This window comes from Myotis nattereri (genome assembly GCF_964212035.1).
Source record: "Myotis nattereri genome assembly, chromosome: 3".
In the NCBI taxonomy this organism is placed as follows: domain Eukaryota; kingdom Metazoa; phylum Chordata; class Mammalia; order Chiroptera; family Vespertilionidae; genus Myotis; species Myotis nattereri.
This window is the reverse complement of record NC_138077.1, coordinates 202,690,049-202,711,179: the sequence shown is the minus strand read 5'-3', so window position 1 is coordinate 202,711,179 and position 21,131 is coordinate 202,690,049. Positions and strand designations below refer to the sequence as shown.

General features: G+C 39.1%; 1 protein-coding gene across 2 annotated transcripts in view; it reads left to right on the top strand.

The window, feature by feature from the left end:
- Positions 1–21,131, top strand: part of KDM1A (lysine demethylase 1A) — a gene marked incomplete at its 5' end in the record, with an annotated part of 71,112 nt that overhangs the window by 8,178 nt on the left and 41,803 nt on the right. For both annotated transcript variants that reach the window (XM_081086917.1, XM_081086916.1), the window contains one exon: positions 12,991–13,156. In XM_081086917.1, the coding sequence (XP_080943043.1) occupies positions 12,991–13,156 (166 nt within the window). The remainder of the gene's footprint in view (positions 1–12,990; positions 13,157–21,131) is intronic.

Here is a 21,131-nt window from a genome sequence, read left to right as displayed (position 1 = left end):
ACAGTGGCTTTGTAGTATAACTTGCAATCTGGTATTGTGATTCCTCCAACTTGGTTTTTCTTTTGCAAAATTGATGCAGCTATTCGGGGTCTTTTTTGATTCCATATAAATTTTTGGAGTATTTGTTCTAGCTCTGTGAGATATGTCGTTGGTATTTTAATAGGGATTGCATTGAATCTGTAGATTGCCTTGGGTGGACATTTTAATGATGTTGATTCTACAAATCCATGAACACGGTATATTCTTCCACTTGTTTATATCTTCTTCTCTCTTTTTTCAGTGTCCTGTAGTATTCCAAGTACAGGTCTTTTGCCTTCTTGGTTAAGTTTATTCCTAAGTATCTTAATTCTTTTTTGTTGCAGTGGTTAATGGGATTGTTTGTTTTCATGTGTCTCTTTCTGCGAATTCATTATTGGTGTATAAAAAAGCCATCGATTTTTGGGTTTTGATTTTGTATCCTGCTACATTGCCAAATCCATTTATTATATCTAGTAGTTTTTTGATGGAGTCTTTAGAGTTTTCTATGTACAATATCATGTCACCTGCAAATAATGAGAATTTTACTTCCTCCTTTCCAGTTTGGATGCCTTTTATTTCTTCTTGTCTGATCACTGTGGCTAGGACTTCCAGTACTATCATATATAATAAAAAGCCTAATATACTAAGTGCCCGGTCATCTGGTTGGCCATTCAACTAATCCTATCTAATAAAAGACAAAAAGGGTAATTAACCGTACCTCTGCTATGCTTCCCATGGGCTAATCAGCGAGATATGCAAATTAACGCCAACCAAGATGGCAGCCGGTAGCCACGCAGCTGAAGTGAGCAGGAGGCTTGCTTGCTCCAGTGATGGAGGAAGCCAAGGTTCCCCGCCTGCCGTGGCCGGGCTCTGAGCTCTGAAAGCAACAGTTCCAAAAGCAACAGAGTTTCAATTATAGAAGCTTAACAAACCCCAGATACCTGCTTTCAGCTAGCCGTGGCCTCAGAGCTGGCAGCGCCAGTGAAGGCAATAGAGTTTCAATTATAGAAGGTAAATAAATCCCAGAATAAAAAAAAAAAGATAAAAAGGAGAGGCTGGGAGCTTCAGTTGTAGGCCAGCCTGAAAACGGCCGTCAGCCCCTCACCCAGACTGGCCAGGCACCCCAGTGGGGACCCCCACCCTGAAGGGGGTGTGGCCAGCCTGAAAATGGCCATCAGCCCCTCATCCAGGCTGGCCAGGCACCCCAGTGGGGACCCCCACCCTGAAGGGGGTGTGGCCAGCTGCAAACAGCCATCTGCCCCTCATCCAGGCTGGCCAGGCACCCAAGCGGACCCCCACCCTGATCCGGGACACCCTTCAGGGCAAACCAGCTGGCCCCCACCCGTGCACCAGGCCTCTATCCTATATAGTAAAAGGGTAATATGCAAACTGACCCTAACAGCAGAAAGACTGGGAATGACTGTTCACTATGACACACACTGACCACCAGGGGGCAGGTGCTCAATGCAGGAGCTGCCCTCTGGTGGTCAGTGTGCTCCCACATGGGGGAGCTCTGCTCAGCCACAAGCCAGGCTAATGGTTACCAGTACAGCGGTGGTGGTGGGAGCCTCTCCTGCCTCCTCAGCAGCACTAAGGATGTCCGACTGCAGCTTAGGTCTGCTCCCCGCTGGCAAGTGGACATCCCCTGAGGGCTGCCGGGCTGCCAGAGGGATGTCTGATTGCCAGCTTAGGCCCAATCCCCCAGGGAGCAGGCCTAAGCCAGCAGGTGGTCATCTCCTGAGGAGTCCCAGACTGTGAGAGTGCACAGGCTGGGCCGAGGGGACCCCCCTCCCCCCGAGTGCACAAATTTTGTGCACCGGGCCTCTAGTCAAAGTATAATATGCTAATAATATGCTAAGGCCGCTCAACTGTTTGCTATGATGTGCACTGACCACCAGGGGGGGGCAGACGCTCTGACCTGTAGGTTAGCTTGCTGCTGGGGTCCGGCTGATCAGGACTGAGCAAGACGGGCCGGACACACCCTGGAGCCCTCCTGTGGTCCCTCACCAGCTGGCCAACCCCCTGTGTCCCTCCCTGGCCCTGATCGTGCACCAGGGGGTTCCCTCAGCCTGGCCTACACCCTCTTACAATCTGGGACTCCTCGGGGGATGTTGGAGAGTTGGTTTTGGCCCGACGTCAGAACAACCAGTTGCTATGACGCACACTGACCACCAAGGGGCAGACACTCAACATAGGAGCTGCCCCCTGATGGTCAGTCTGCTCCCACAGGGGAAGTGCTGCTCAGCCAGAAGCCGTGCTCATGGCTGGCAAATGCAGCGGCAGTGGCAGGAACCTCTCCCACGTCCACAGCAAAACTAAGGATGTCCAGCTGCCAGCTTAGCCCCACTCCCCGCCTAAGCCATCAGTCAGACATCCCCCAAGGGCTCCTGGACTGCAAGAGGGCGCAAGCCGGGTTGAGGACCCCCCCCCCAAGTGCATGAATTTCGTGCACCAGGCCTCTATTCTGTATATAAAAGCCTAAGTGACCGAACAACTGAAAAACAGAATGACTGGCTGACCAGTCTCTATGTTGGGGTGAAATGTTCTATAAATGTCAATTAAATCCATCTGACCCAGTGTGTCCTTTAGAGTCACTGTTTCCTTGCTAAGTTTTTGTCTGGAAGATCTATCCAGTGAAGTCAGCAGGGTGTAAAAGTCTGCTGTTACGACTGTATTAGTGGCCCGGTACACAAAATTTGTGCATGGGGGGGGGGGGGGCGCGGGTGTCCGTCCCTCAGCCTGGCTTTCACCCTCTCCAATCTGGGAAATCCTCGTGGCAAACTAGGACTGCTGGCTCCTGACCGCTCACCTGCCTGCTGGCCCGATCACCCCTAACCCCTCTGCCGCCGGCCTGCTTGCCTCCAACTGCCCCCCCCCCCCCCGCAAGCCTGCTCGCCCCCAACTACCCCCACCCCGCCGGCCTGCTCGCCCCCAACTGCCCTCCCCTGCCGGCCTCATGGCCCCCAACTGCCCTCCCCGGCCAGTCTCCTGGAAGGTCTCCTGGTCTAATTAGCATATTACCCTTTTATTAGTATAGATTATTGTCAATCTCTCTGTTAAAGTCCTCTAGAAGTTTTTTTCTATCTTTAGGTGCTCCTATATTGGGTGCATATATGTTTGCCAGGGTCATATCCTCTTGTTTGATCAATTCCTTTAGTATTATATAGTGACCTTTGTTGTGTCTTGTGATAACATTCATTTTAAAGTTTGTTTTGTCGGATATGAGAATTGCTACTCCAACTTTTTCTTTTTCATTTGCATGGAAATTTTTTTCCCACCCCTTCACTTTCATCCTGTGTGCGTCTTTTGTTCTGAGGTAGGTCTCTTGTAGACAGCATATAGTTGGGTCATGGTTTTGTATCCATTCAGCTACCCTATGCCTTTTGATTGGAGCATTTAATCCATTTTACATTTAGGGTTATTGTTGATAGGTACTTATTTATTGCCATTTAAATTCTGTATGCTTAGGTTTCTCTGTTTCTTCTTCTCATTACAGCAGTCCCTTTAGCATTTCTTGTAATGCTGCCTTGGTGGTAATAACCTCTTTTAGCCTTTGTTATCTGGAAAGCTCTTTATTCCACCATCTATTTTGAATGATAGCCTTGGTGGATATAGTAATCTTGGTTTCAGATCCTTGCTTTCTATTACCTTGGGTACTTCATGCCATTCCCTTCTGGCCTGTAGAGATTCTGATGAGAAATCAGGTGTCAGCCTTATGGGAGCTCCTTTGTAGGTAGTAGTTTTCTTTTCTCTTGCTGCCTTTAAGGTTCTCTCTTTGTCTTTAACTTTTGGTATTTTAATTATGATGTGTCTGGGCATGGGCCTGTTTGGGTTCTTCTTGCTTGGGGTTCTCTGTGACTTCTGAACTTGTGTGACTTTTTCCTTTACCAGGTTAAGGAAGTTTTCTGCCATTTCTTCAAACACGTTTTCTATTCCTTTCTCCCTTTCTGCCTCTTCTGGCACACCTGCTATTCTAATATTGTTACATTTCACATTGTCCCACAGCTCCCTTAAGCTGTCCTCCTGTTTTTAATTTTTTGTTGTTCTCTGAGTGATTTTTTCAACCTTATCTTCTAATTCACTGATTTGATCCTCAGCTTCCCCTAACCTGCTGTGTATTCCTTCCAATGTCTTCTTTATTTGTGTTATGTCATTCTTTATCTCCAACTGTTCTTTTTTCTTAGTTACTATAACTTTTTTCATGATGTTGAGCATCTTTACCATCATTACTCTGAACTCTGTTTCAGATAAGTCCTCTCCTTCATTTATCTCTTCTGGAGAATTCTCTTGTTCTTTCATTTGGGGGTTGTTTTTTTGTCTCCTCATTTTGGCAGTCTGTTTGGGTTTGTGACTATGTATTAGTGTTAGAAATAAGGTGAGCCCCCCAAATCAGGGGTCCTGGTAGAACACACAGCATACTCGGGAGCCAGACAGCAAGGCAATATCTTGAATCTGCCAAAGGGTACGTACCAACACAGAGTCTGGCAGCACATACACTGAGCAGGTGGTCTGCTTGGGCTTTTATTTCTGACGTACGTAATTTGTCCCTCACTTTTGATTGGAAGAGCTTAGGGTCCCAGTCTTGTGCAATTGGCTAATTTAAAGGAAGGGGTGACCTTTGCCATTTCAAAATGGTGCCCCTCAGGGGAGCTGCAAGTCACTAGAGTAAAAAATGGCAGCAAAGTCACATGGACCAAAATGGCGGTTGCCTCAACTCCCTTTTCTGACCGAAAAGATTGCTTGTTTATTCTCACATTAGGTAGATCCTCTATGACTCCCAATCTCTAGTGTAGGACAGTGTCAAACACTGTTTCTGGCTAATTAGATCAGGCAAAGACTCAAAGCCTCTAGAGCAGGTGTCACCAACCATGAGGTCCGAAAGGTTGGCGACTGCTGGTTTAAGGAAACCTTTGGAGCAGCAGTTACCAACCGGTGGTCTGTGAAGTCTGAAAGGTTGGTGACCACTTCTCTAGAGACCACCTCTGCCTATAGACTGACTGGATTCCAACTTGAATTGCCCTCAGGCAGTCATCATGAGGTGTGGCAAGGGTTTTTTTCAACAGGGTGGGGTAGTTGCTTCTGCCTTGAGGCTAATTGTTATTTTTAATCTCTTTTTAAATTTTTTTATTTATTTATTTATTTTTGTTGTCTAAAGTTTTACATATGTCTCCTTTTCCTCCAATAGGCGCCCCCCATCTATTTTTAGTCTCTTAAGTGGCCTCAGGGCAAGATGTTTTCCAATAGGGTTGGTCTACTGCTTTCACGCCAGGCAAGGCAAATGTCTGTGTGGGAAAGCTGTCTTCCGCAGTCTCTCTGGGATCTCCACTTTTGGTCTTCGGGTATCAGGGTTCTTTCCTGCGAATCTTCTGTTGATTATTCAGGAAGTTCTTCTGTATTTTAGTTGTGATTCTAGTTTGTTCCCGGGAGCATGTCCATGCAGCATCCATTTACTCTGCCGCCATTTTTAATCCTTTAAAGTATTGTTCTTATGCCATTACCACACTGTCCTGATTATAGTAGCTTTGCAATAAGTTTTGAAATCAGAAGGGTGAGTTCTTCAAGTTTGTTCTTTTTAAAGATTTTGTCCTTTGTACTTCATGTAAATTTTAGGATCAGTTTATCAATTTCTACAAATAAGATAGCTGAGATTTTTATTGTGGTTGCATTGAATCTGTAGATCAGTTTGGAGCATGCTATAAGATTTCTTTGTAATTCACCTGTGCTTAATTCTTGTTACCCTCTCTTTCCATTGTGATTAGCTTTGAAACTCTGAAAAGGAAAATGAGTTATGTATTTATTTGGGGGAGCAAGGAGGAAGTAAGGAACTAGGAAACATCTATTCATAGCCAGTCTTGGGAGCCAGAGGACACAGATCTCAAGGGTGGAGCATCCATAGACATAAGAAGCAAGCTGAGTCCAGTGTACACAGGCATTTGCTTCAGAAATTCTGAGGTGTATTCAAGGGATATATCTGTATTTGTTGGGTTGGAAGTTTTTTCAGCTTTGAGAACACTCTTTTTAAAAATTATATATTTATGTCATAATCAAAATTAGGTTCAGGATATTGGAAGCAGTCCTTTCAGTCAGAGGGTCCTGAAGCTAGTTTCATTAGTATAAAATTAAATTCACCTCTGAGTGTATATACATTGACATTATGGCAACATATTTAAGGTTTAAAAATGGTAGATTGGGTTGGGATTTTAGGAACACCAAGCATCTTCAGGAATGGTGGCCTTCAGCCGGGCCTTAAAAGGGCAGAATTTAGAAAAGTATTCTGGAAAAGGATGGGCTTAAATTTTCTTTCTTTTTAATTTGATTTTAGGCAGAAAGAGAAACATCAGTTTTGTTGTTACACTTGTTTATGCATTCATTGATTGCTTCTTGAATGTTCCCTGACCTAAGTTTGAACCTGCAATCTTGGCCTAATTGGGACAATGCTCTAACCAACTGAGACACCCCACCAGAGCGGAGTTGAGTTTTCTTTTATGACTCATTTATGCCAGGAAAATAAACCCTACCTGTAAGATTATTGGGTTTAGATATAATATAAACAAAATGCTTATTACTGTGTCTGGCATACAGTAAGTAGGTGCCCAGTAATATAGTACTACCGATGGGGAAAAGGAAGTGAAAAATGCTTAGGATATAATACAAAGGAATTTGAGAAGCAAAAGGGAGCCCAGAGTGGATAACAATGTTGGGAACAATGGGCAAATGAATTTAATTGGAAATGAGGTTTTCCTAGGAGCAAGATAAATTGGAGGAATCAGTAATGTTCATGTTGCAGAGTTGTGTAGACTGTAGAGAGCCAAACACTAGATCTATGCTGTCTAGGATGGTAGCCACTAGCCACATTTAGCTATTGAACACTTATTATGCGACTAATATGACTAAGGAAGTGGAATTTTTAATTTTAATTTAAACTTAAATAGCCATGTGATAAGTACTCAGTAGCCACATGTGGCTAGTTCTACCATATTGAAAACACAGATGCAGAACATTTTCATTATCATAGAAAATTCCATTGACAGCACTGCACTAGACTAGCAAGTGCAGATCATGGTGCTGTGAGAATTCAGAGCAGGAGACAATGTGTAAATTTGGAATAGTGAGGGAATAACATGTGGAGGTGGTAGGCCTTGATTTTAGGCATTGGATTAATAGAAAAAGGTGGGAGTAGCTTTTAGGGAGTTTAGGGATGAATAAAACAGCATTAAGTACTTGTGGACTAGTGTGTTAGCAAATGATTAGAGGTAAGTTTGACTATATACTAGTAGTTAGAGCTAGAGAGTTTATATGTTGGTTTAAAAGGTTGGCGTTCATCTGTTAAACTATCTGAATATATCATGGATTTGGAAAGTTAATCTGGCAGTTGTATCTTAGTGGAATGAAAAGAAAGAAAGATGAAAATAAGCAAAAAACCCCAAACAACTGGAGGTTTAAGATGATTGGGAAATGAATGAATCGTTGTATCCAGGGTGTGGAAGAGACTAGAGGTGTAAATTTGAAACTTGTTCATGACACATATCCTCATATTGGGACATCTTTTTGTCCTTGGTTTAAGAACATGGTTGTACAATCTCTGAAGTCTTTGAGGATTTTACTTAAGGATGAGAGATTCCCAGGCCTTTGTGTTCAAAGTATCTATTCCTTTTCTCAGAAAATAATTTTTAGTTTTAGAGTGTATATGATTCTTTCAGGTGGTTTTTAAACTTTTTAAGAGGAGAAACACTTTTTTTTTTTAACAAAATGAAATTTTATGCAAAATCCCAAAATAAAGTACTACTTGCCTGTTTTATATTAGAAATTTAAATTTATTTTAGTTGTCTTTGAGAAAATGAGCCTATTTTGATAGAGCCAAATTTAAGAATGGAGGTTAAGCATAATAGTTGCAGTCTTCTTTCAGCCTCAGAACCCAATTTTATCTCTGTATTTTGTTCATGATTATCATAAAGATCCAGTAGTGATTGATAGTAGTGCAAAAGGTTGTTTTTGTTGTTTGTTTAGCTTGTTTTGCCATCTTTTTTTTTCCAAGAAAAAATATTTTAAATATAATGTTATGTGCAATAAACCTTAATATTTCAAGGAAAACAATTTTAAATATAATATTAATGCAATAAAAAATAGTCAAGAAAAAAGATTTTAAATATAATATTACCAAAAGTGTACTAACATAGTATAATATGACAAAAGTTATAGAAAATATTAAAAATCTGCAAATAACAGGATTACTTCCATTCTAAAATATTTTTTTCCTCTGGCTCTATTTTGGTTCATCAGTTTATGTTGTTCATTATATTCCACAAATGAGTGAAATCATGTGATACTTATCTTTCTCCAACTGGCTTATTTCGCTTAGCATAATGCTCTCCAGGTCCATCCATGCTGTTGCAAATGGTAAGAGTTCCTTGTTTTTTACAGCAGCGTAGTATTCCATTGAGTAGATGTACCACAGTTTTTTAATCCACTCGTCGGCTGATGGGCACTTGGGCTCTTTCCAAATCTTAGCTATTGTAAATTGTGCTGCTATGAACATAGGGATGCATATATCCTTTCTGATTGGTGTTTCTGATTTCTTGGGATATATTCCTAGAAGTGGAATTACTGGGTCAAATGGGAGCTCCATGTTTAATTTTTTGAGGAAACTCCATACTGTTTTCCACAGTGGTTGCACCAGTCTGCATTCCCACCAGTAGTGCAAAAGGGTTCCTCTTTCTCTGCATCCTCACCAGCATTTGTCGTTTGTTGATGACAGCTATTCTGACGGGTGTGAGATGGTACCTCATTGTCGTTTTGATTTGCATCTCTCGGATAATTAGTGACTTTGACACGTTTTCATATGTCTCTTGGTCTTCTGTAGGTCCTCTTTCGAAAAGTGTCTATTTAAGTCCTTTGCCCACTCTTTGATTGCATTGTTTATCTTCCTTTTGTTAAGTTGTATGAGTTCCTGGCAAATTTTGGAGATTAAACCCTTATCGGAGATAACTTTGGGCACAGATGTTCTCAGTGGGCTTTCTTGTTGTTTTGTTGATGGTTTCTTTTGCTGTGCAGAAGCTTTTTATTTTGATGTAGTCCCATTTGTTTATTTTCTCCTTAGTTACCATTGCCTTAGGAGCTGTATTAGTAAAGATATTGCTATGACATATGTCTGATATTTTGCTGCCTATTAATTCTTCTAAGATTTTTATGGTTTCCGTCTTATGTTTAAGTCCTTTATCCACTTTGAGTTTATATTTGTGTTTATTGTTAGTAGGTGGTCTAGTTTCATTTTTTTGCATGTATCTGTCCAATTTTTCCAACACCATTTATTGAAGAGACTATCGTGATTCCATTGTATGCTCTTGCATCCTTTGTCAAATATTAATTGAGCATAATGGCTTGGGTCGTCTTCTGGGTCCTCTATTCTGTTCCATTGGTCTATGTCTGTTCTTCTGCGAGTCCCAGGTAGTTTTTTATTTTATTTTTTATTTCTTAAAGTATTACAAAGAGTATTACATATGTCTTCTTTTATACCCCCCTTGACATTCTCCCAGCCTCCCCTACTCCTCAGTGCCTTGTGTCGATTGGTTATTCTTATATGCATGCATACAAGTCCTTCGGTTGATCTCTTACCGCCCCCCCCCCCAACCCTCTCCAGGCTTCCCACTTTAGTTTGACAGTCTGTTCAGTGCTGCTCTGCCTCTGTATCTATTTTTGTTCATCAGTTTATAATGGTCTTTATTATCCATAAATGAGTGAGATCATGTGGTATTTTTTTCGGCTTCCCTGGGGCCGGCGCAACCTCACAGGGGCCGTCCCAGCCTCACAGGGGCCGTCTCAACCTCTCAGGGGCCGTCTCAGCCTCACAGGGGCCGTCTCAGCCTCTCAGGGGCCGTCTCAGTCTCTCAGGGGCCGTCTCAGCCTCACAAAGGCCGTTTCAACCTCACTGGGGCCGTTTCAACCCCCAGGCAGTTTTTGAGAACAGTGGCTTTGTAATATAGCTTAATATCTGGTATTGTGATCCTTGCTTTGCCATCGTAAGACAGTTGAAAAGAATTGGGCTCTAGCTGGTTTGGCTCAATGGAGGCCTGCAGACCAAAGGGTCCTGGGTTTGATTCGTTCAAGGGTGTGTACCTTGGTTGCAGGCTCCTGGTCAGGGCTCATACAGGAGGCAACCTATCAATGTGTTTCTCTCACTTCGATGTTCCTCTCTGTCTTTCCCTCTCTTCCACTCTCCCTAAAAATCAATGGGAAAACATCGACAGGTGAGGATTAACAACAACAAAGGAAGGAATGAAGAGAACGAAAAGCGCGCACACGCGTGCGAGAGAGAGAGAGAGAGAGAGAGAGGAGAAGAGAGAGAGGAGAGAAGAGATGGAAGAAGAAATTTCATACTCAGGGCTCTCCAAAATTGTTACCAAACAGTACAAGTTCTTGTGTTGGTGGTTTCTTAAGGTTTATCATTTGTATAACACATGAGTGTGTATGTGTTTTAAAAATTAATACGTGAGCCCTAGCTGAGTGGCTCAGTTGGTTGGAGTATCGTCTTATGCACCAAAATTCGCAGGTTTAATTCCCTATCAAGGCACATACCTAGGTTGCCGGTTCAATCCCCAGTCGGGGCAGGTATGGGAGACAACCCATCGATGTTTCTCTCTTACATTGATGTTTCTATCTCTCTCCCCCTTCCTCTCTCTAAAATAAATAAAAACATCCTTGGGTGAGGATTAAAAATTTTAAATAAAATCCTGAAGAATCCTAGGGTTCTGTGGAGCACAATGTTGTGTTATTTTTAAGTTCAGTAAACCCTCAATTTTGCAGTCCTTGATTTAATGAACTTCGGATTGAATGGACAAAATTTCCAGTCTGTATGTCATATGTGAAAGTTAATATCCTGTTAATTTAAAAGTGGTTTTGACCAAGATTTGCTTATAATGAACAGATTATTTTTTGTTATTAATTCACTTATTTTTAACAAATAGGCCATATGTTGGGGAAAAAAACCATAGTAATGTCGCTGTATCTACAACTATAGTCTACATGTTTAAATCCAAGAGTCACGCTGATAACAATGTTCTGCAAATAACTAGTATGTGGTAATTGGTCTGTTGTCTCCCCAGTAGGACTTTCTGCAGCAATTTTAACGCCTGCAGGGAGATGTTCCCACATGCACTAAGCATGCTCCAGCTGTGTACATTTGCTTACTCTCTATGACTGGTGCATTTACTAGACCTATTCAATATAAATTTAAAATTACAGTAATACATATAGAACACTTTTCTGTGAAATTAACAGACACCCCTTTGCCCAAATTAGTCTGTTAAATCAAGGTTTTACGTATAGATATCTTTGCTCCTACCTCTAGGTATTTTTCTAATCTCTTTTTTTTTTTTTTAATATATTTTATTGATTTTTTACAGAGAGGAAGGGAGAGGGATAGAGAGTTAGAAACATCGATGAGAGAGAAACATCGATCAGCTGCCTCCTGCACACCTCCTACTGGGGATGTGCCCGCAACCCAGGTACATGCCCTTGACCGGAATCAAACCTGGGACCTTTCAGTCCGCAAGCCGACGCTCTATCCACTGAGCCAAACCGGTTTCGGCCTTCTAATCTCTTTATTTCCTGAAAACCAAGAACTCTCTAAACTAGCCTTTTCCAAATGTATCCCATGTTAATAGTTACTACTTTATCAAAGCAGATTAAACAATGTTAAAAAGATAGTTTTTACTGCAAAATTTCTCAGTACTTTTTTTCTTATTTGATTTCAGAGAGGAAGGGAGAGGGAGAGAGAGATAGAAACATCAATGATGAGAGAGAATCATTGATTGGCTGTGTCCTGCACGCCCCCCACTAGGGACCGAGCCTGAAACTTGGGCATGTTCCCTTGACGGGAATCAAACCCGGGACCCTTCAGGCCGCAGGCCTAAGCTTTATCTACTGAGCCAAACTGGCTAGGGCTCTCGGTACTTTTTAATCTGCTTTATGACTCTGGGGCCTGTAAATATTGTAATGTTTCTCAAACTTATCTTAGCTTCCTTTTTCCTTGAAAGGGTGTAGAGTCTAGCTGAACTGCTGTAGTAGAAAGAATTTGATATTATTTTGTGTTTGTCTCAGAATTTGCACATTGCCCAGTTCCATGGTAGGTATTTATTAAGTAATTATTGATTGAATGGATAGGATTGGTGGGCAGGGGATTAAAGTGCTGAATCTTTGGGGTAGGGAGGGCTAAAAGAATAAAAGAAACTATACAATACTAGCATATATTACATTTTCTGACCTGTCTCCCTCTGAAACGTTTTTCCCTTTTTGTTGCTTTTTTTTTTTTTTACCTATTGTCCTGAGGTGTCTGTTTCTACCGTTCATCTTAGTTAATAGGATAAACTTTACATGCCTGGAGGTTTTATTGTAAAGTCTCTCTATGAGATGGCTACCTGATTAGGATATTTTATTTGCAACTAGAGTTTCTGTTTATTTAGTCTCTGGAGACTCTCATTCATATTCATTTTCTCCCCTGCGCCATGTACTCAGTGGTCAGTATTTGATGGATACTTGTGTTAAATAAGATTCTTAGAGCACCGGTCAGAACTATCCAGTTTATCCTTAATTTTTGTTTCCATTTTCTGATCCAATCCCTGTTCTCAGTACAACTCTTAACCTCCTCTAGCTACTCACTTAATACGCGCACACGCTTTTTTTTTTTCTTTTTTTGATTTGGGAGTTCTAGAGAGCCTCAAGTCATTGATCTGAATGTCAGTGCTCTGATGTAAAAGATATATATTGGGCTAAATGTGAACTGACACAAGATTGTTTCATGAGAGATTTTGTTTTTAATTAGCTACCTATTATGAGTCAACTTGTTCCTTGTATTTGTTTATTTCCCTTAAAATTTAAAGTTAAAAAAGAAATTCACATTCACTGATAATTCCAAATTGAGTCCCTAACTTTAGATGTTCACTGTATTTAGCTTTCTCTGGTATAATCTCCATATAGGTAGAGTACAGAGAGATGGACGAAAGCTTGGCCAACCTCTCAGAAGATGAGTATTATTCAGAAGAAGAGAGAAATGCCAAAGCAGAGAAGGAAAAGAAGCTTCCCCCACCACCCCCTCAAGCCCCACCCGAGGAAGAAAATGAAAGTGAGCCTGAAGAGCCATCTGGTGAGTTGTAGTCACCAACCAGTTTTATTTTATCTTAGAAATAAGAATAAATGGATTTGTTCCTATTGTGCATGTTATTTATGTCTTTAGCTTTGGTTTATATTCTAGACATTGGCCATGTGTGTCTTAATTCTATGTATATACATGTGTATACCTGGTACACACACATATGCATGCATACATTGTGGTACTGATATTCTTTCTGTGTGTGCCTACATACATATATAGTAAAGAAGGGGGTGGAAGAGTAGTGGCAGTCAGTATAAAGCATTTAAAAGTTGGAGAAAATAAACAATTAGAGGAAACACAGAAAGCCAAATCTAAAGAGCCAAACCTCTCAATGATAACTGATTCAGAATTTAGAGATAGAATGGTTCAGAAATTATTCTGGTTAAATTATGCACTTACCAAATGGATGGATAACTTTTCACGGTGTGGATTAGTTTGAGAAGAGTTTTTTCCTGGTGAAAAATGAAAAAATATATTCTGATGTAAAAAGGAGCTAAGTACCTTTTATTTAATTATTGAGCCCTCCAGTGGAAGGAATGGTATAAGAAAAGGCTATGAAAAGATTTTAAGCTCACACAATCTTATGACATGGACAGATTATTAGAGTCAGAGCTTCAACTACCTTTAAAGAATTCTCACTGATACCTCCTTAGTCTTGAGTCCTACTGAGGACACCCAGACCAATCAGCGATATCTGTCTATTTTGGAGAGACCAAACAGAAGTGACAACTTAATTAATTTTTCATATCTCCTGTCCTTAATGGCATTTCAACTCTTCTTGACTTTAAATTTTTACTGTGTTCTCTTCAAGATACTTTTGATATTTCCAGTAGCTCCAGGACCATTCACCTCACCAATTCTTTTAAAAACAAAAACAAGCCTGGAGGTAGTGGTTCAGTGATTGGGCACATGCTCAGGTTGCCCTATGATCCGCAGTAGGGGGTGTGCAGGAGGCAGCCGATTGATTCTCTTTCACTTTGATGTTTCTATCTCTCCCTTTGCCTTCCCTCTCTCTAAAATCAATAAAAAACATTAAAACAAAATGCTTGTTTCAGATCCCATATGTTATATTTTGCATGATTTTCATAGATACCTAGATTAAAGCATATTTCATTTGAGAAGTTTTATCTTTTTTTTTTAGCCTTTAAAACTTTTGTTTTAAGATTTTCGTCTGTGATGTATATAAATCACCACACTTGTACTTTAATAAAATGTAACAAAAGAATATACAGGGTGTCCGTCCTCCCCCCCACCCCCGCCCCCCCCCAAAAAAGTGTATACACACTTTCACAGCTGATAGCTCAATTTTAAAAATGAAATGTACTTTAATAAAACACTGCCTTTATAATTATTCAAAGTGTGTGTATACATTTTTGGGGGGACACCCTATAGTTTGAGAGCATTTAGAAAAAGATTAGATTCTGTGTTCAGTTCATCTCAGGAATCAGATTTTCCTAGAATGGTTTTCCTAAACTTTCTTAGAATGACTTCTTAGACAGCTTCTTATTGGATTGTATATATTATCTTTGGGACTAATGTTCCTGAGGCAAATGTAGCCACCTCTGTACCTCAACACCTCTCTTTTTGTTCCCCTCCTCTCTAAAAGAGTTATGTATAGCTTTCTTCCCTTCTTCTGTCCTTGCCTTCAACTCTTCTCTTGACTGTTTACTTCTTTCTTCTGTATTCTTTGCTTTCTTGCCTTTTTTTTTTTTTCTGCCTTTGCTGTAGACTTGCTAATGTGATACGTGGGGACAATCCTTTTGGTATGTCATAGCTTAAGAGGTTGTTCAGGGACTCTTAAGTATTACTCAGCGGACATCTAATATGCTGCTTCACCCTCTTTTTTCTGGTTGTCAGTGTCTCCAGTAAATAACTGATTTACATTGCTACCATATTGATACTTTGTCTTCTGAAAAATTTAAACCAAGTCTCATTTTGATGTTTTCTTTTTCATAAAAGCAACTATTTATTTATTTGTTGTTGGTTGGTTATCTTTTTTCATAAATATCAGGCACCCCACAAAAAGTAAATATCTGAACACAGGGATTTAGGATTTGGGGAACTGTCTTTTATGCTATTATGTTCTAGTTCACTTTAATTCAGTGGTTTAGTCTAATTATCTTATTATTTTGGGGAAAAGTTAAAGTTTGTTTATTAAGTTTAGGAGATGTGCTCAGAGATGTGTTGATAACAGCCAGAACTTGTCAATATATTATATGTGGTTATGAAAATTTATAAAGTTTTTCTTCTTTAAAACAACTTTAAAAAAAATTCCAGGGTGAATGAGGGAAGTACTTTAGCCAGAAAAGTAGTGATGCAGTTTACTAGTTTATATAATTTTGAAATAGATTGGGCCCTGGTGGTGAATCATAAAATATTACCAGGTGAGTCCAAATATTTAGAAACTGTCCAGAGTTTCCAAATCTTTTGTCTTGTCAGAACCAGTTCTTCTACTTCAGAATTTATTCAGAAATTGAATGGGAGCATTGCCATATGGGTATCTTAAAATCTTGAGAGAAGAGGTGGGTCTGATTCTTTACCAGAACTTTTCTTCATCTCCTTTTAGGTAATAACTAGAAATTAAATTACTCTCTTAAGCTGTGTAAGTAAGGTTTTAATACATTTCATTCTTACCAACTTTTAATTTGTTTAGAAAATTTAGCTTTGCTTTTTCCACAGTATTAATCTTTAGAAGAATAAAATATTTTGTTGATTCTGAATGCTCAAGGTATTCTGAAGTCAGTGGGTCAGACTTTATTAAACTGTTGATTAACTCTTCAAATTGATTTTGTTAGATATGGTTATTAGGGGTGGTTAGCTGATCAGGGACAGCTCTGAACTATATATAATCTGTTTTATTCAATGACTGTGGGAAGAATCACTTTGTCTCCTGTTTATATTCTTACAGAACCCTTGTAAGTTGGTTCTTACAGAACCCTTGTAAGAATATAAACAAAGGAAAGTACCTGTTCTCTCTGTTTTGCATGATAATTTTGGAAAGAGATATTGGCTAGTAAACAAATTATAAAAATAATTTGTGAGAGATTGGTATGACTGAAATTTGTGTGGTTTTAATTTTGGGGCCTAATTCATATAATAGTCATACTTTAGGTTGCAAGTGTTTTTTAAAATCAGATAAAAGAAAACATAACCTGAATTAGTAAAAATAATAAATTGCAGAAAATATGTAAAATGTATGTGAATGGGTAAAAGAATTTATCTTAAAGTTCAATGAAATTTGATCACAAACACTGATATGAAATTATCCACGTGATAAAAGATCCAATGACCAAAATGATTTGTTATAAGGTGTCCTCATCTCCCCTGCGAGGTAGTCATACTGATTCCGTACAGTTAATACAAGTGCTGGGTTTGGCAGCATCGGATAGTTATATGGTCAGAGTTCAGGTGAATAATTATTATTTAGGTAGTAATGTCATGCTATTATTATAGCTTATCCCAGGCTTTTCTCTCACCTTGCCTATAAGTACAATCAGAGAGCAGGAGTAGCTTTCAAGTTCAGTGACAATTAACTCAGATAACCTCCAAAGGAAAGATAGAATTCTGTTATACCCAGTAGGAGACCTTCTTGTAGATTTACCAGAAGTTGCTGGGAAATTTATTCCTGCTAGAATTGTTGATGTTGCCATTTTGGCCTGCCAGTGTCAAGTGCCTGGAATCATTTGAGTTCTCGTTATATGAGATATGATGCACACATTTACATAACAGACCTAGGATTAATTTTCTTGTCCTTTTTTGGGAGGCGGTGCACGTAGCATCTTTTCAGTGTTCTGATTTGCAACTATGCTTACTGGAGGGCTGAGAAAAAAAGTGTCACAGGCTGATAAGGTAACCTAGATCAGTTTAACTAAATTTTTAAATTTGAGATAACTATAAATGAACCGAGATTTATATCAACACATAGTCCCCACTCTCAGATAATTTATAGCCTAGTATGAGACACAAATGTACACATAAATGTAAAATAGAAGGCAAAGTACTCTTAAACATTACATTTCACTGTAAAAATTTGGAGGCATAAAGGGTGGGAGGGGAAGTATGGGAATTGATAGTATGGAGAGGAACATTAAAAAAAAACAAAAAGATAGAGACATTTTCTGCACAAAATAAGACTCCCCCAAACATAGCAGGTCCTCATTTATTTTATTTCACACACATCTATACTAATAAAAGGATAATATGCTAATTAGACCAGACATCTTCCGGACATCCTTCCAGACAAAGCCACAGTGTTGGGGGCCGAGGCAGAGGCGGTTAGGGGAGATCGGGCAGGCAGGTGAGTGGTTGGGAGCCAGCAGTCCCAGATTGTGAGAGGGTGCAGGCTGGGCTGAGGTATCCCCCCCAACCCCCAGTGCCCCTGTGCACAAATTTCATGCATCGGGCCTCTAGTTAATTATAAAACTACAGTGCTTTGTTCTAGGCACAGTGCTGGACTCTGAGGGTTCAAAGCTGAACACTGGGTGCCCCTGCGAATAATTCAGTCTAGTTGAGGTTTACAGTGAGCTGACTACAGTGAAGAAACAGTACAATCAAAGTGTATTCATAGTATGGGGAGAATTCAGGAGTTTTTAAATGTTTTTCCCAAGATTGGATTTTGGAAGTTTTACATTAAACATGAAGAGATGAAGTTGGGCTTTTATGAGGCAGTTTGAGATCCTTTTAACTGATTTTGACTGATTTTGAATCAGATACTGCCAGTTTCTGTTTGGTCTTAGAGACTGAGCTGCTTTTTCTAATGATTTGATTATTTTGTTTTATTTTTTATTAAGGTAAAATAGCATTTTGTTGAGCTGAGAAACTTTGTTTTTATAAATTCCTTGAATTCATCTTGCTACCATTCTTTATTTGGTCTGATCATAGTATAATATAGGAACAGGTTACTTTTTCTATGAGGATTATCTCACCTGCAAAATGAGGACCAAATGAGAAAATATGAACTCCACCTTTGTGTACAAACATCTTTGTAAACACAGAGTTGAACCAGGAACAGGATGGATTGATGTCTTATTCAAGCAATATGTTTTAGTTCAATATGTTAAATGACAGTGTAACCCTAGCCTCTGTGATTGTTATCCATTTTCACTGTCACATTTTTATTCTAGTGGATTTCACTTCACATCTAAGTGATCTCCTTTATTTATTTAGGTTATCTTTTCCCTCTGATTCATCTGGTACAAAGTGACCAAATTAGCTTAACGAAAATATCTTGTTTTGCTGCTTTCCTGATCAAGATCATATAGTTCTGCCCCTTTACTATTTAAGATCAAATTTAGTTGTGGGCACTAAAGGTGGCTCATTTTACCCATCCTGCTTAATCTCCCCCTGCTTTTTGGGACCATCTCCTTCATTAATGGGGAACTGGTTCTCTGCCCATACCATGTCTTGTGCTTTTCTCCTTGATTTTGTCAAAGTTGTGGACCATGCTGGTGATTTCACTGCCTCTCCATCTATCCAGATCTCTTTGGATTTCTTTAGAAAAGTTTCCCTGGCTCTTTCCCAAGTCTGTGTTAGCTTCTTATTTCCTTTAAAAAAGAAAAATTTCTTTCTGGATATTTTTCATCTTTCCCCAATTAGATTAAATTCTTTTAAAATTGGGACTCAGCCTGTTGTACTTTTGTACTTGTGCTTGGCAGTTTTGGGATGGATATTCAGTAAATACTGAATTAGATTATTAAATAAGAAACCAACTGATTATTAATATAGTGTAAACTTTATTTTCTAAGATGGGTTTAATGTTAGAGTTTGTTTGTTTTCTCTTCAGTTTGACAGGTTTGATTGAAACCAGTAGTTTGGCAGTCTCTTTTATTCTGTAAATTTAGTAAAATTTTGATAAATTTATTTTGTTTAAAAATTGTTGCTTCCTAGATCTAGAAGTTTCTCAAATGTTTACAAAAGTTATCAATTTGGATGTGGTTCTAAGAAACTAGTCAAAATGTGAACCTGTTGGTCAGCATGTTCCTGAGAACAACAAACTAATGATTTTTACACCCATGCTTGCTCAATAGAAGTATTTCAAAGCCATTATAGACTTTCTTTTAAGATATTGAAAGAGTGGTCTCTTGAGCATTTGACTCAAGATGAGAAAAGATCCAGTAGTGTCTATAACAAATACTTAACTGTTTAAGAATTACTTAACAGATCTGCAGAAGGTTTATTAGAGGGCAATTGAGAGGCTGGTATGTAAGATAGAACAAAAAGATTTTATTTTCAGTTTGGAGAAGATAGGCATAAATAACCTGTATTAAGGATCTCTACTCCAAACTTGAGGGTCTGTGTGTGTAGTGAAGGGGTGAAAACAAAAGGAAGTCTGTGAAGTAGTGTCAAAATCAGAGTAATATTAAAAAGTTGCTTTGGTATATTTTTGTTTTCTATTTTGAATTTGAACTCATGGAAGATAACTGTACTTGCCTGCTGTTCCCTATCATTGTGCCGCTGTCAGAAGCAGAGCCCTAGGCTGGAAAGACCCAAAGAGCAAATGAGTATTCCATTTTTATATGTTTTAATCGGAGACACTACCTGGATGGAGAGTTACCTTTAAACGTTTCTATGTGTGCTGTTTTTAAGAAAATGATGAAGAATTGGTCTAGAATACCAGTGATAAAGATGATAATGTTTTCAGATGTCTTTGGAGAAATGGACGCTCAAAAACTCATGAGTATATTATGATTAGAGAAAAAAAGCAACCTCATCTTTACTTCTTCCAAGTCAAGAGATAAATCTCTTTGTTTCTTTGCTTAATTTTAAGCACTTTTTGTTTTTTCCCCATCATTTCTTACATGTCTACATCAACTTCTGCTTGGCTTTCTCCTATTTCTCTGCATAAGCCATATTTTGGATTTTTATACTCCTCCCACATCTTTTGACAAAAACAGTATCTTTTTTTAAAGACTACCCTACCTAGTTTGTAAAAGAGCAACCTGTTAACTTTTAAAGCACATAAGTCAGGAATAAGAAATCCTTATTTCTATTCAAAGTACTACTGACCGGGGGAAAAGATCAGTCAATAGCTACCTGAAGGTTAAAATAAGCTAATTAGCAGACAACATGGTATATAGTGGAAAAAGAGGAAAATGATAGTAGGAAGGACAAAATAATTCAGGCTTAATGGCTGGCTTGAAAGGTTTTTGTTTTTACTTTCTTTTTTTTTCCTAAAAGTGGTTCCAGGCCTTCTTGACATTGATGTTATTCTTTGCCAAGCTAGGAAATATACTTTGAGAGAGGAACTGTATTATTCTTGATGCCTAAATGTTATTCTTGGAAACCATATTTATTTTCTTGTTCTGAGCCCTTCTCTTCCCTTTTTTAAAATATAGTTCAATATTTTGGTCTAGCTCGGTTCTATTTGGAACTAAACAAAATAATGACAATTTTTTTTAACTTTGGAAGATTTTTGTTTTTATGAACAAATCCAGAAGTCAGTAAAAATGAACATTATTTAAGCTTTAAAAATTAAATTTTAAATGTAGGGCCTGCATTTTCAAGATACATTTACAGATTGGATTATGTAATTGGAGTCATCCCTTCTTTTTTTAAAAAAATATATTTTATTGATTTTAGAGAGGAAGGGAGAGGGAGAGAGAGAGAGAGAAACATCAGTGATGAAAGAGAATTATTGATTGGCTGCCTCCTGCACGCCCCCCACTGGGGATTGAGCCCACAACCCAGGCATGTGCCCTTGGCCAGAATTGAACCTGGGACCCTTCACCCAGCAGGCCGACACTCTATCCATTGAGCCAAACCAGCCAGGGCATTCCTTCTTAATTAATATGCCTTATGCCTTGTCTGAGAAGCATAACCTTCTAGAACGTAAAGGGCCGTTCAGATAATAGCATAGTGAGATACTGTGGTTTTGGAATGATATTCTATTCTACCTTCAAAGCAGAGCACATACCTTCTAGCAGTACATTTTAATATTGTAAAAAAATCATTTCTATCTAAACACGTT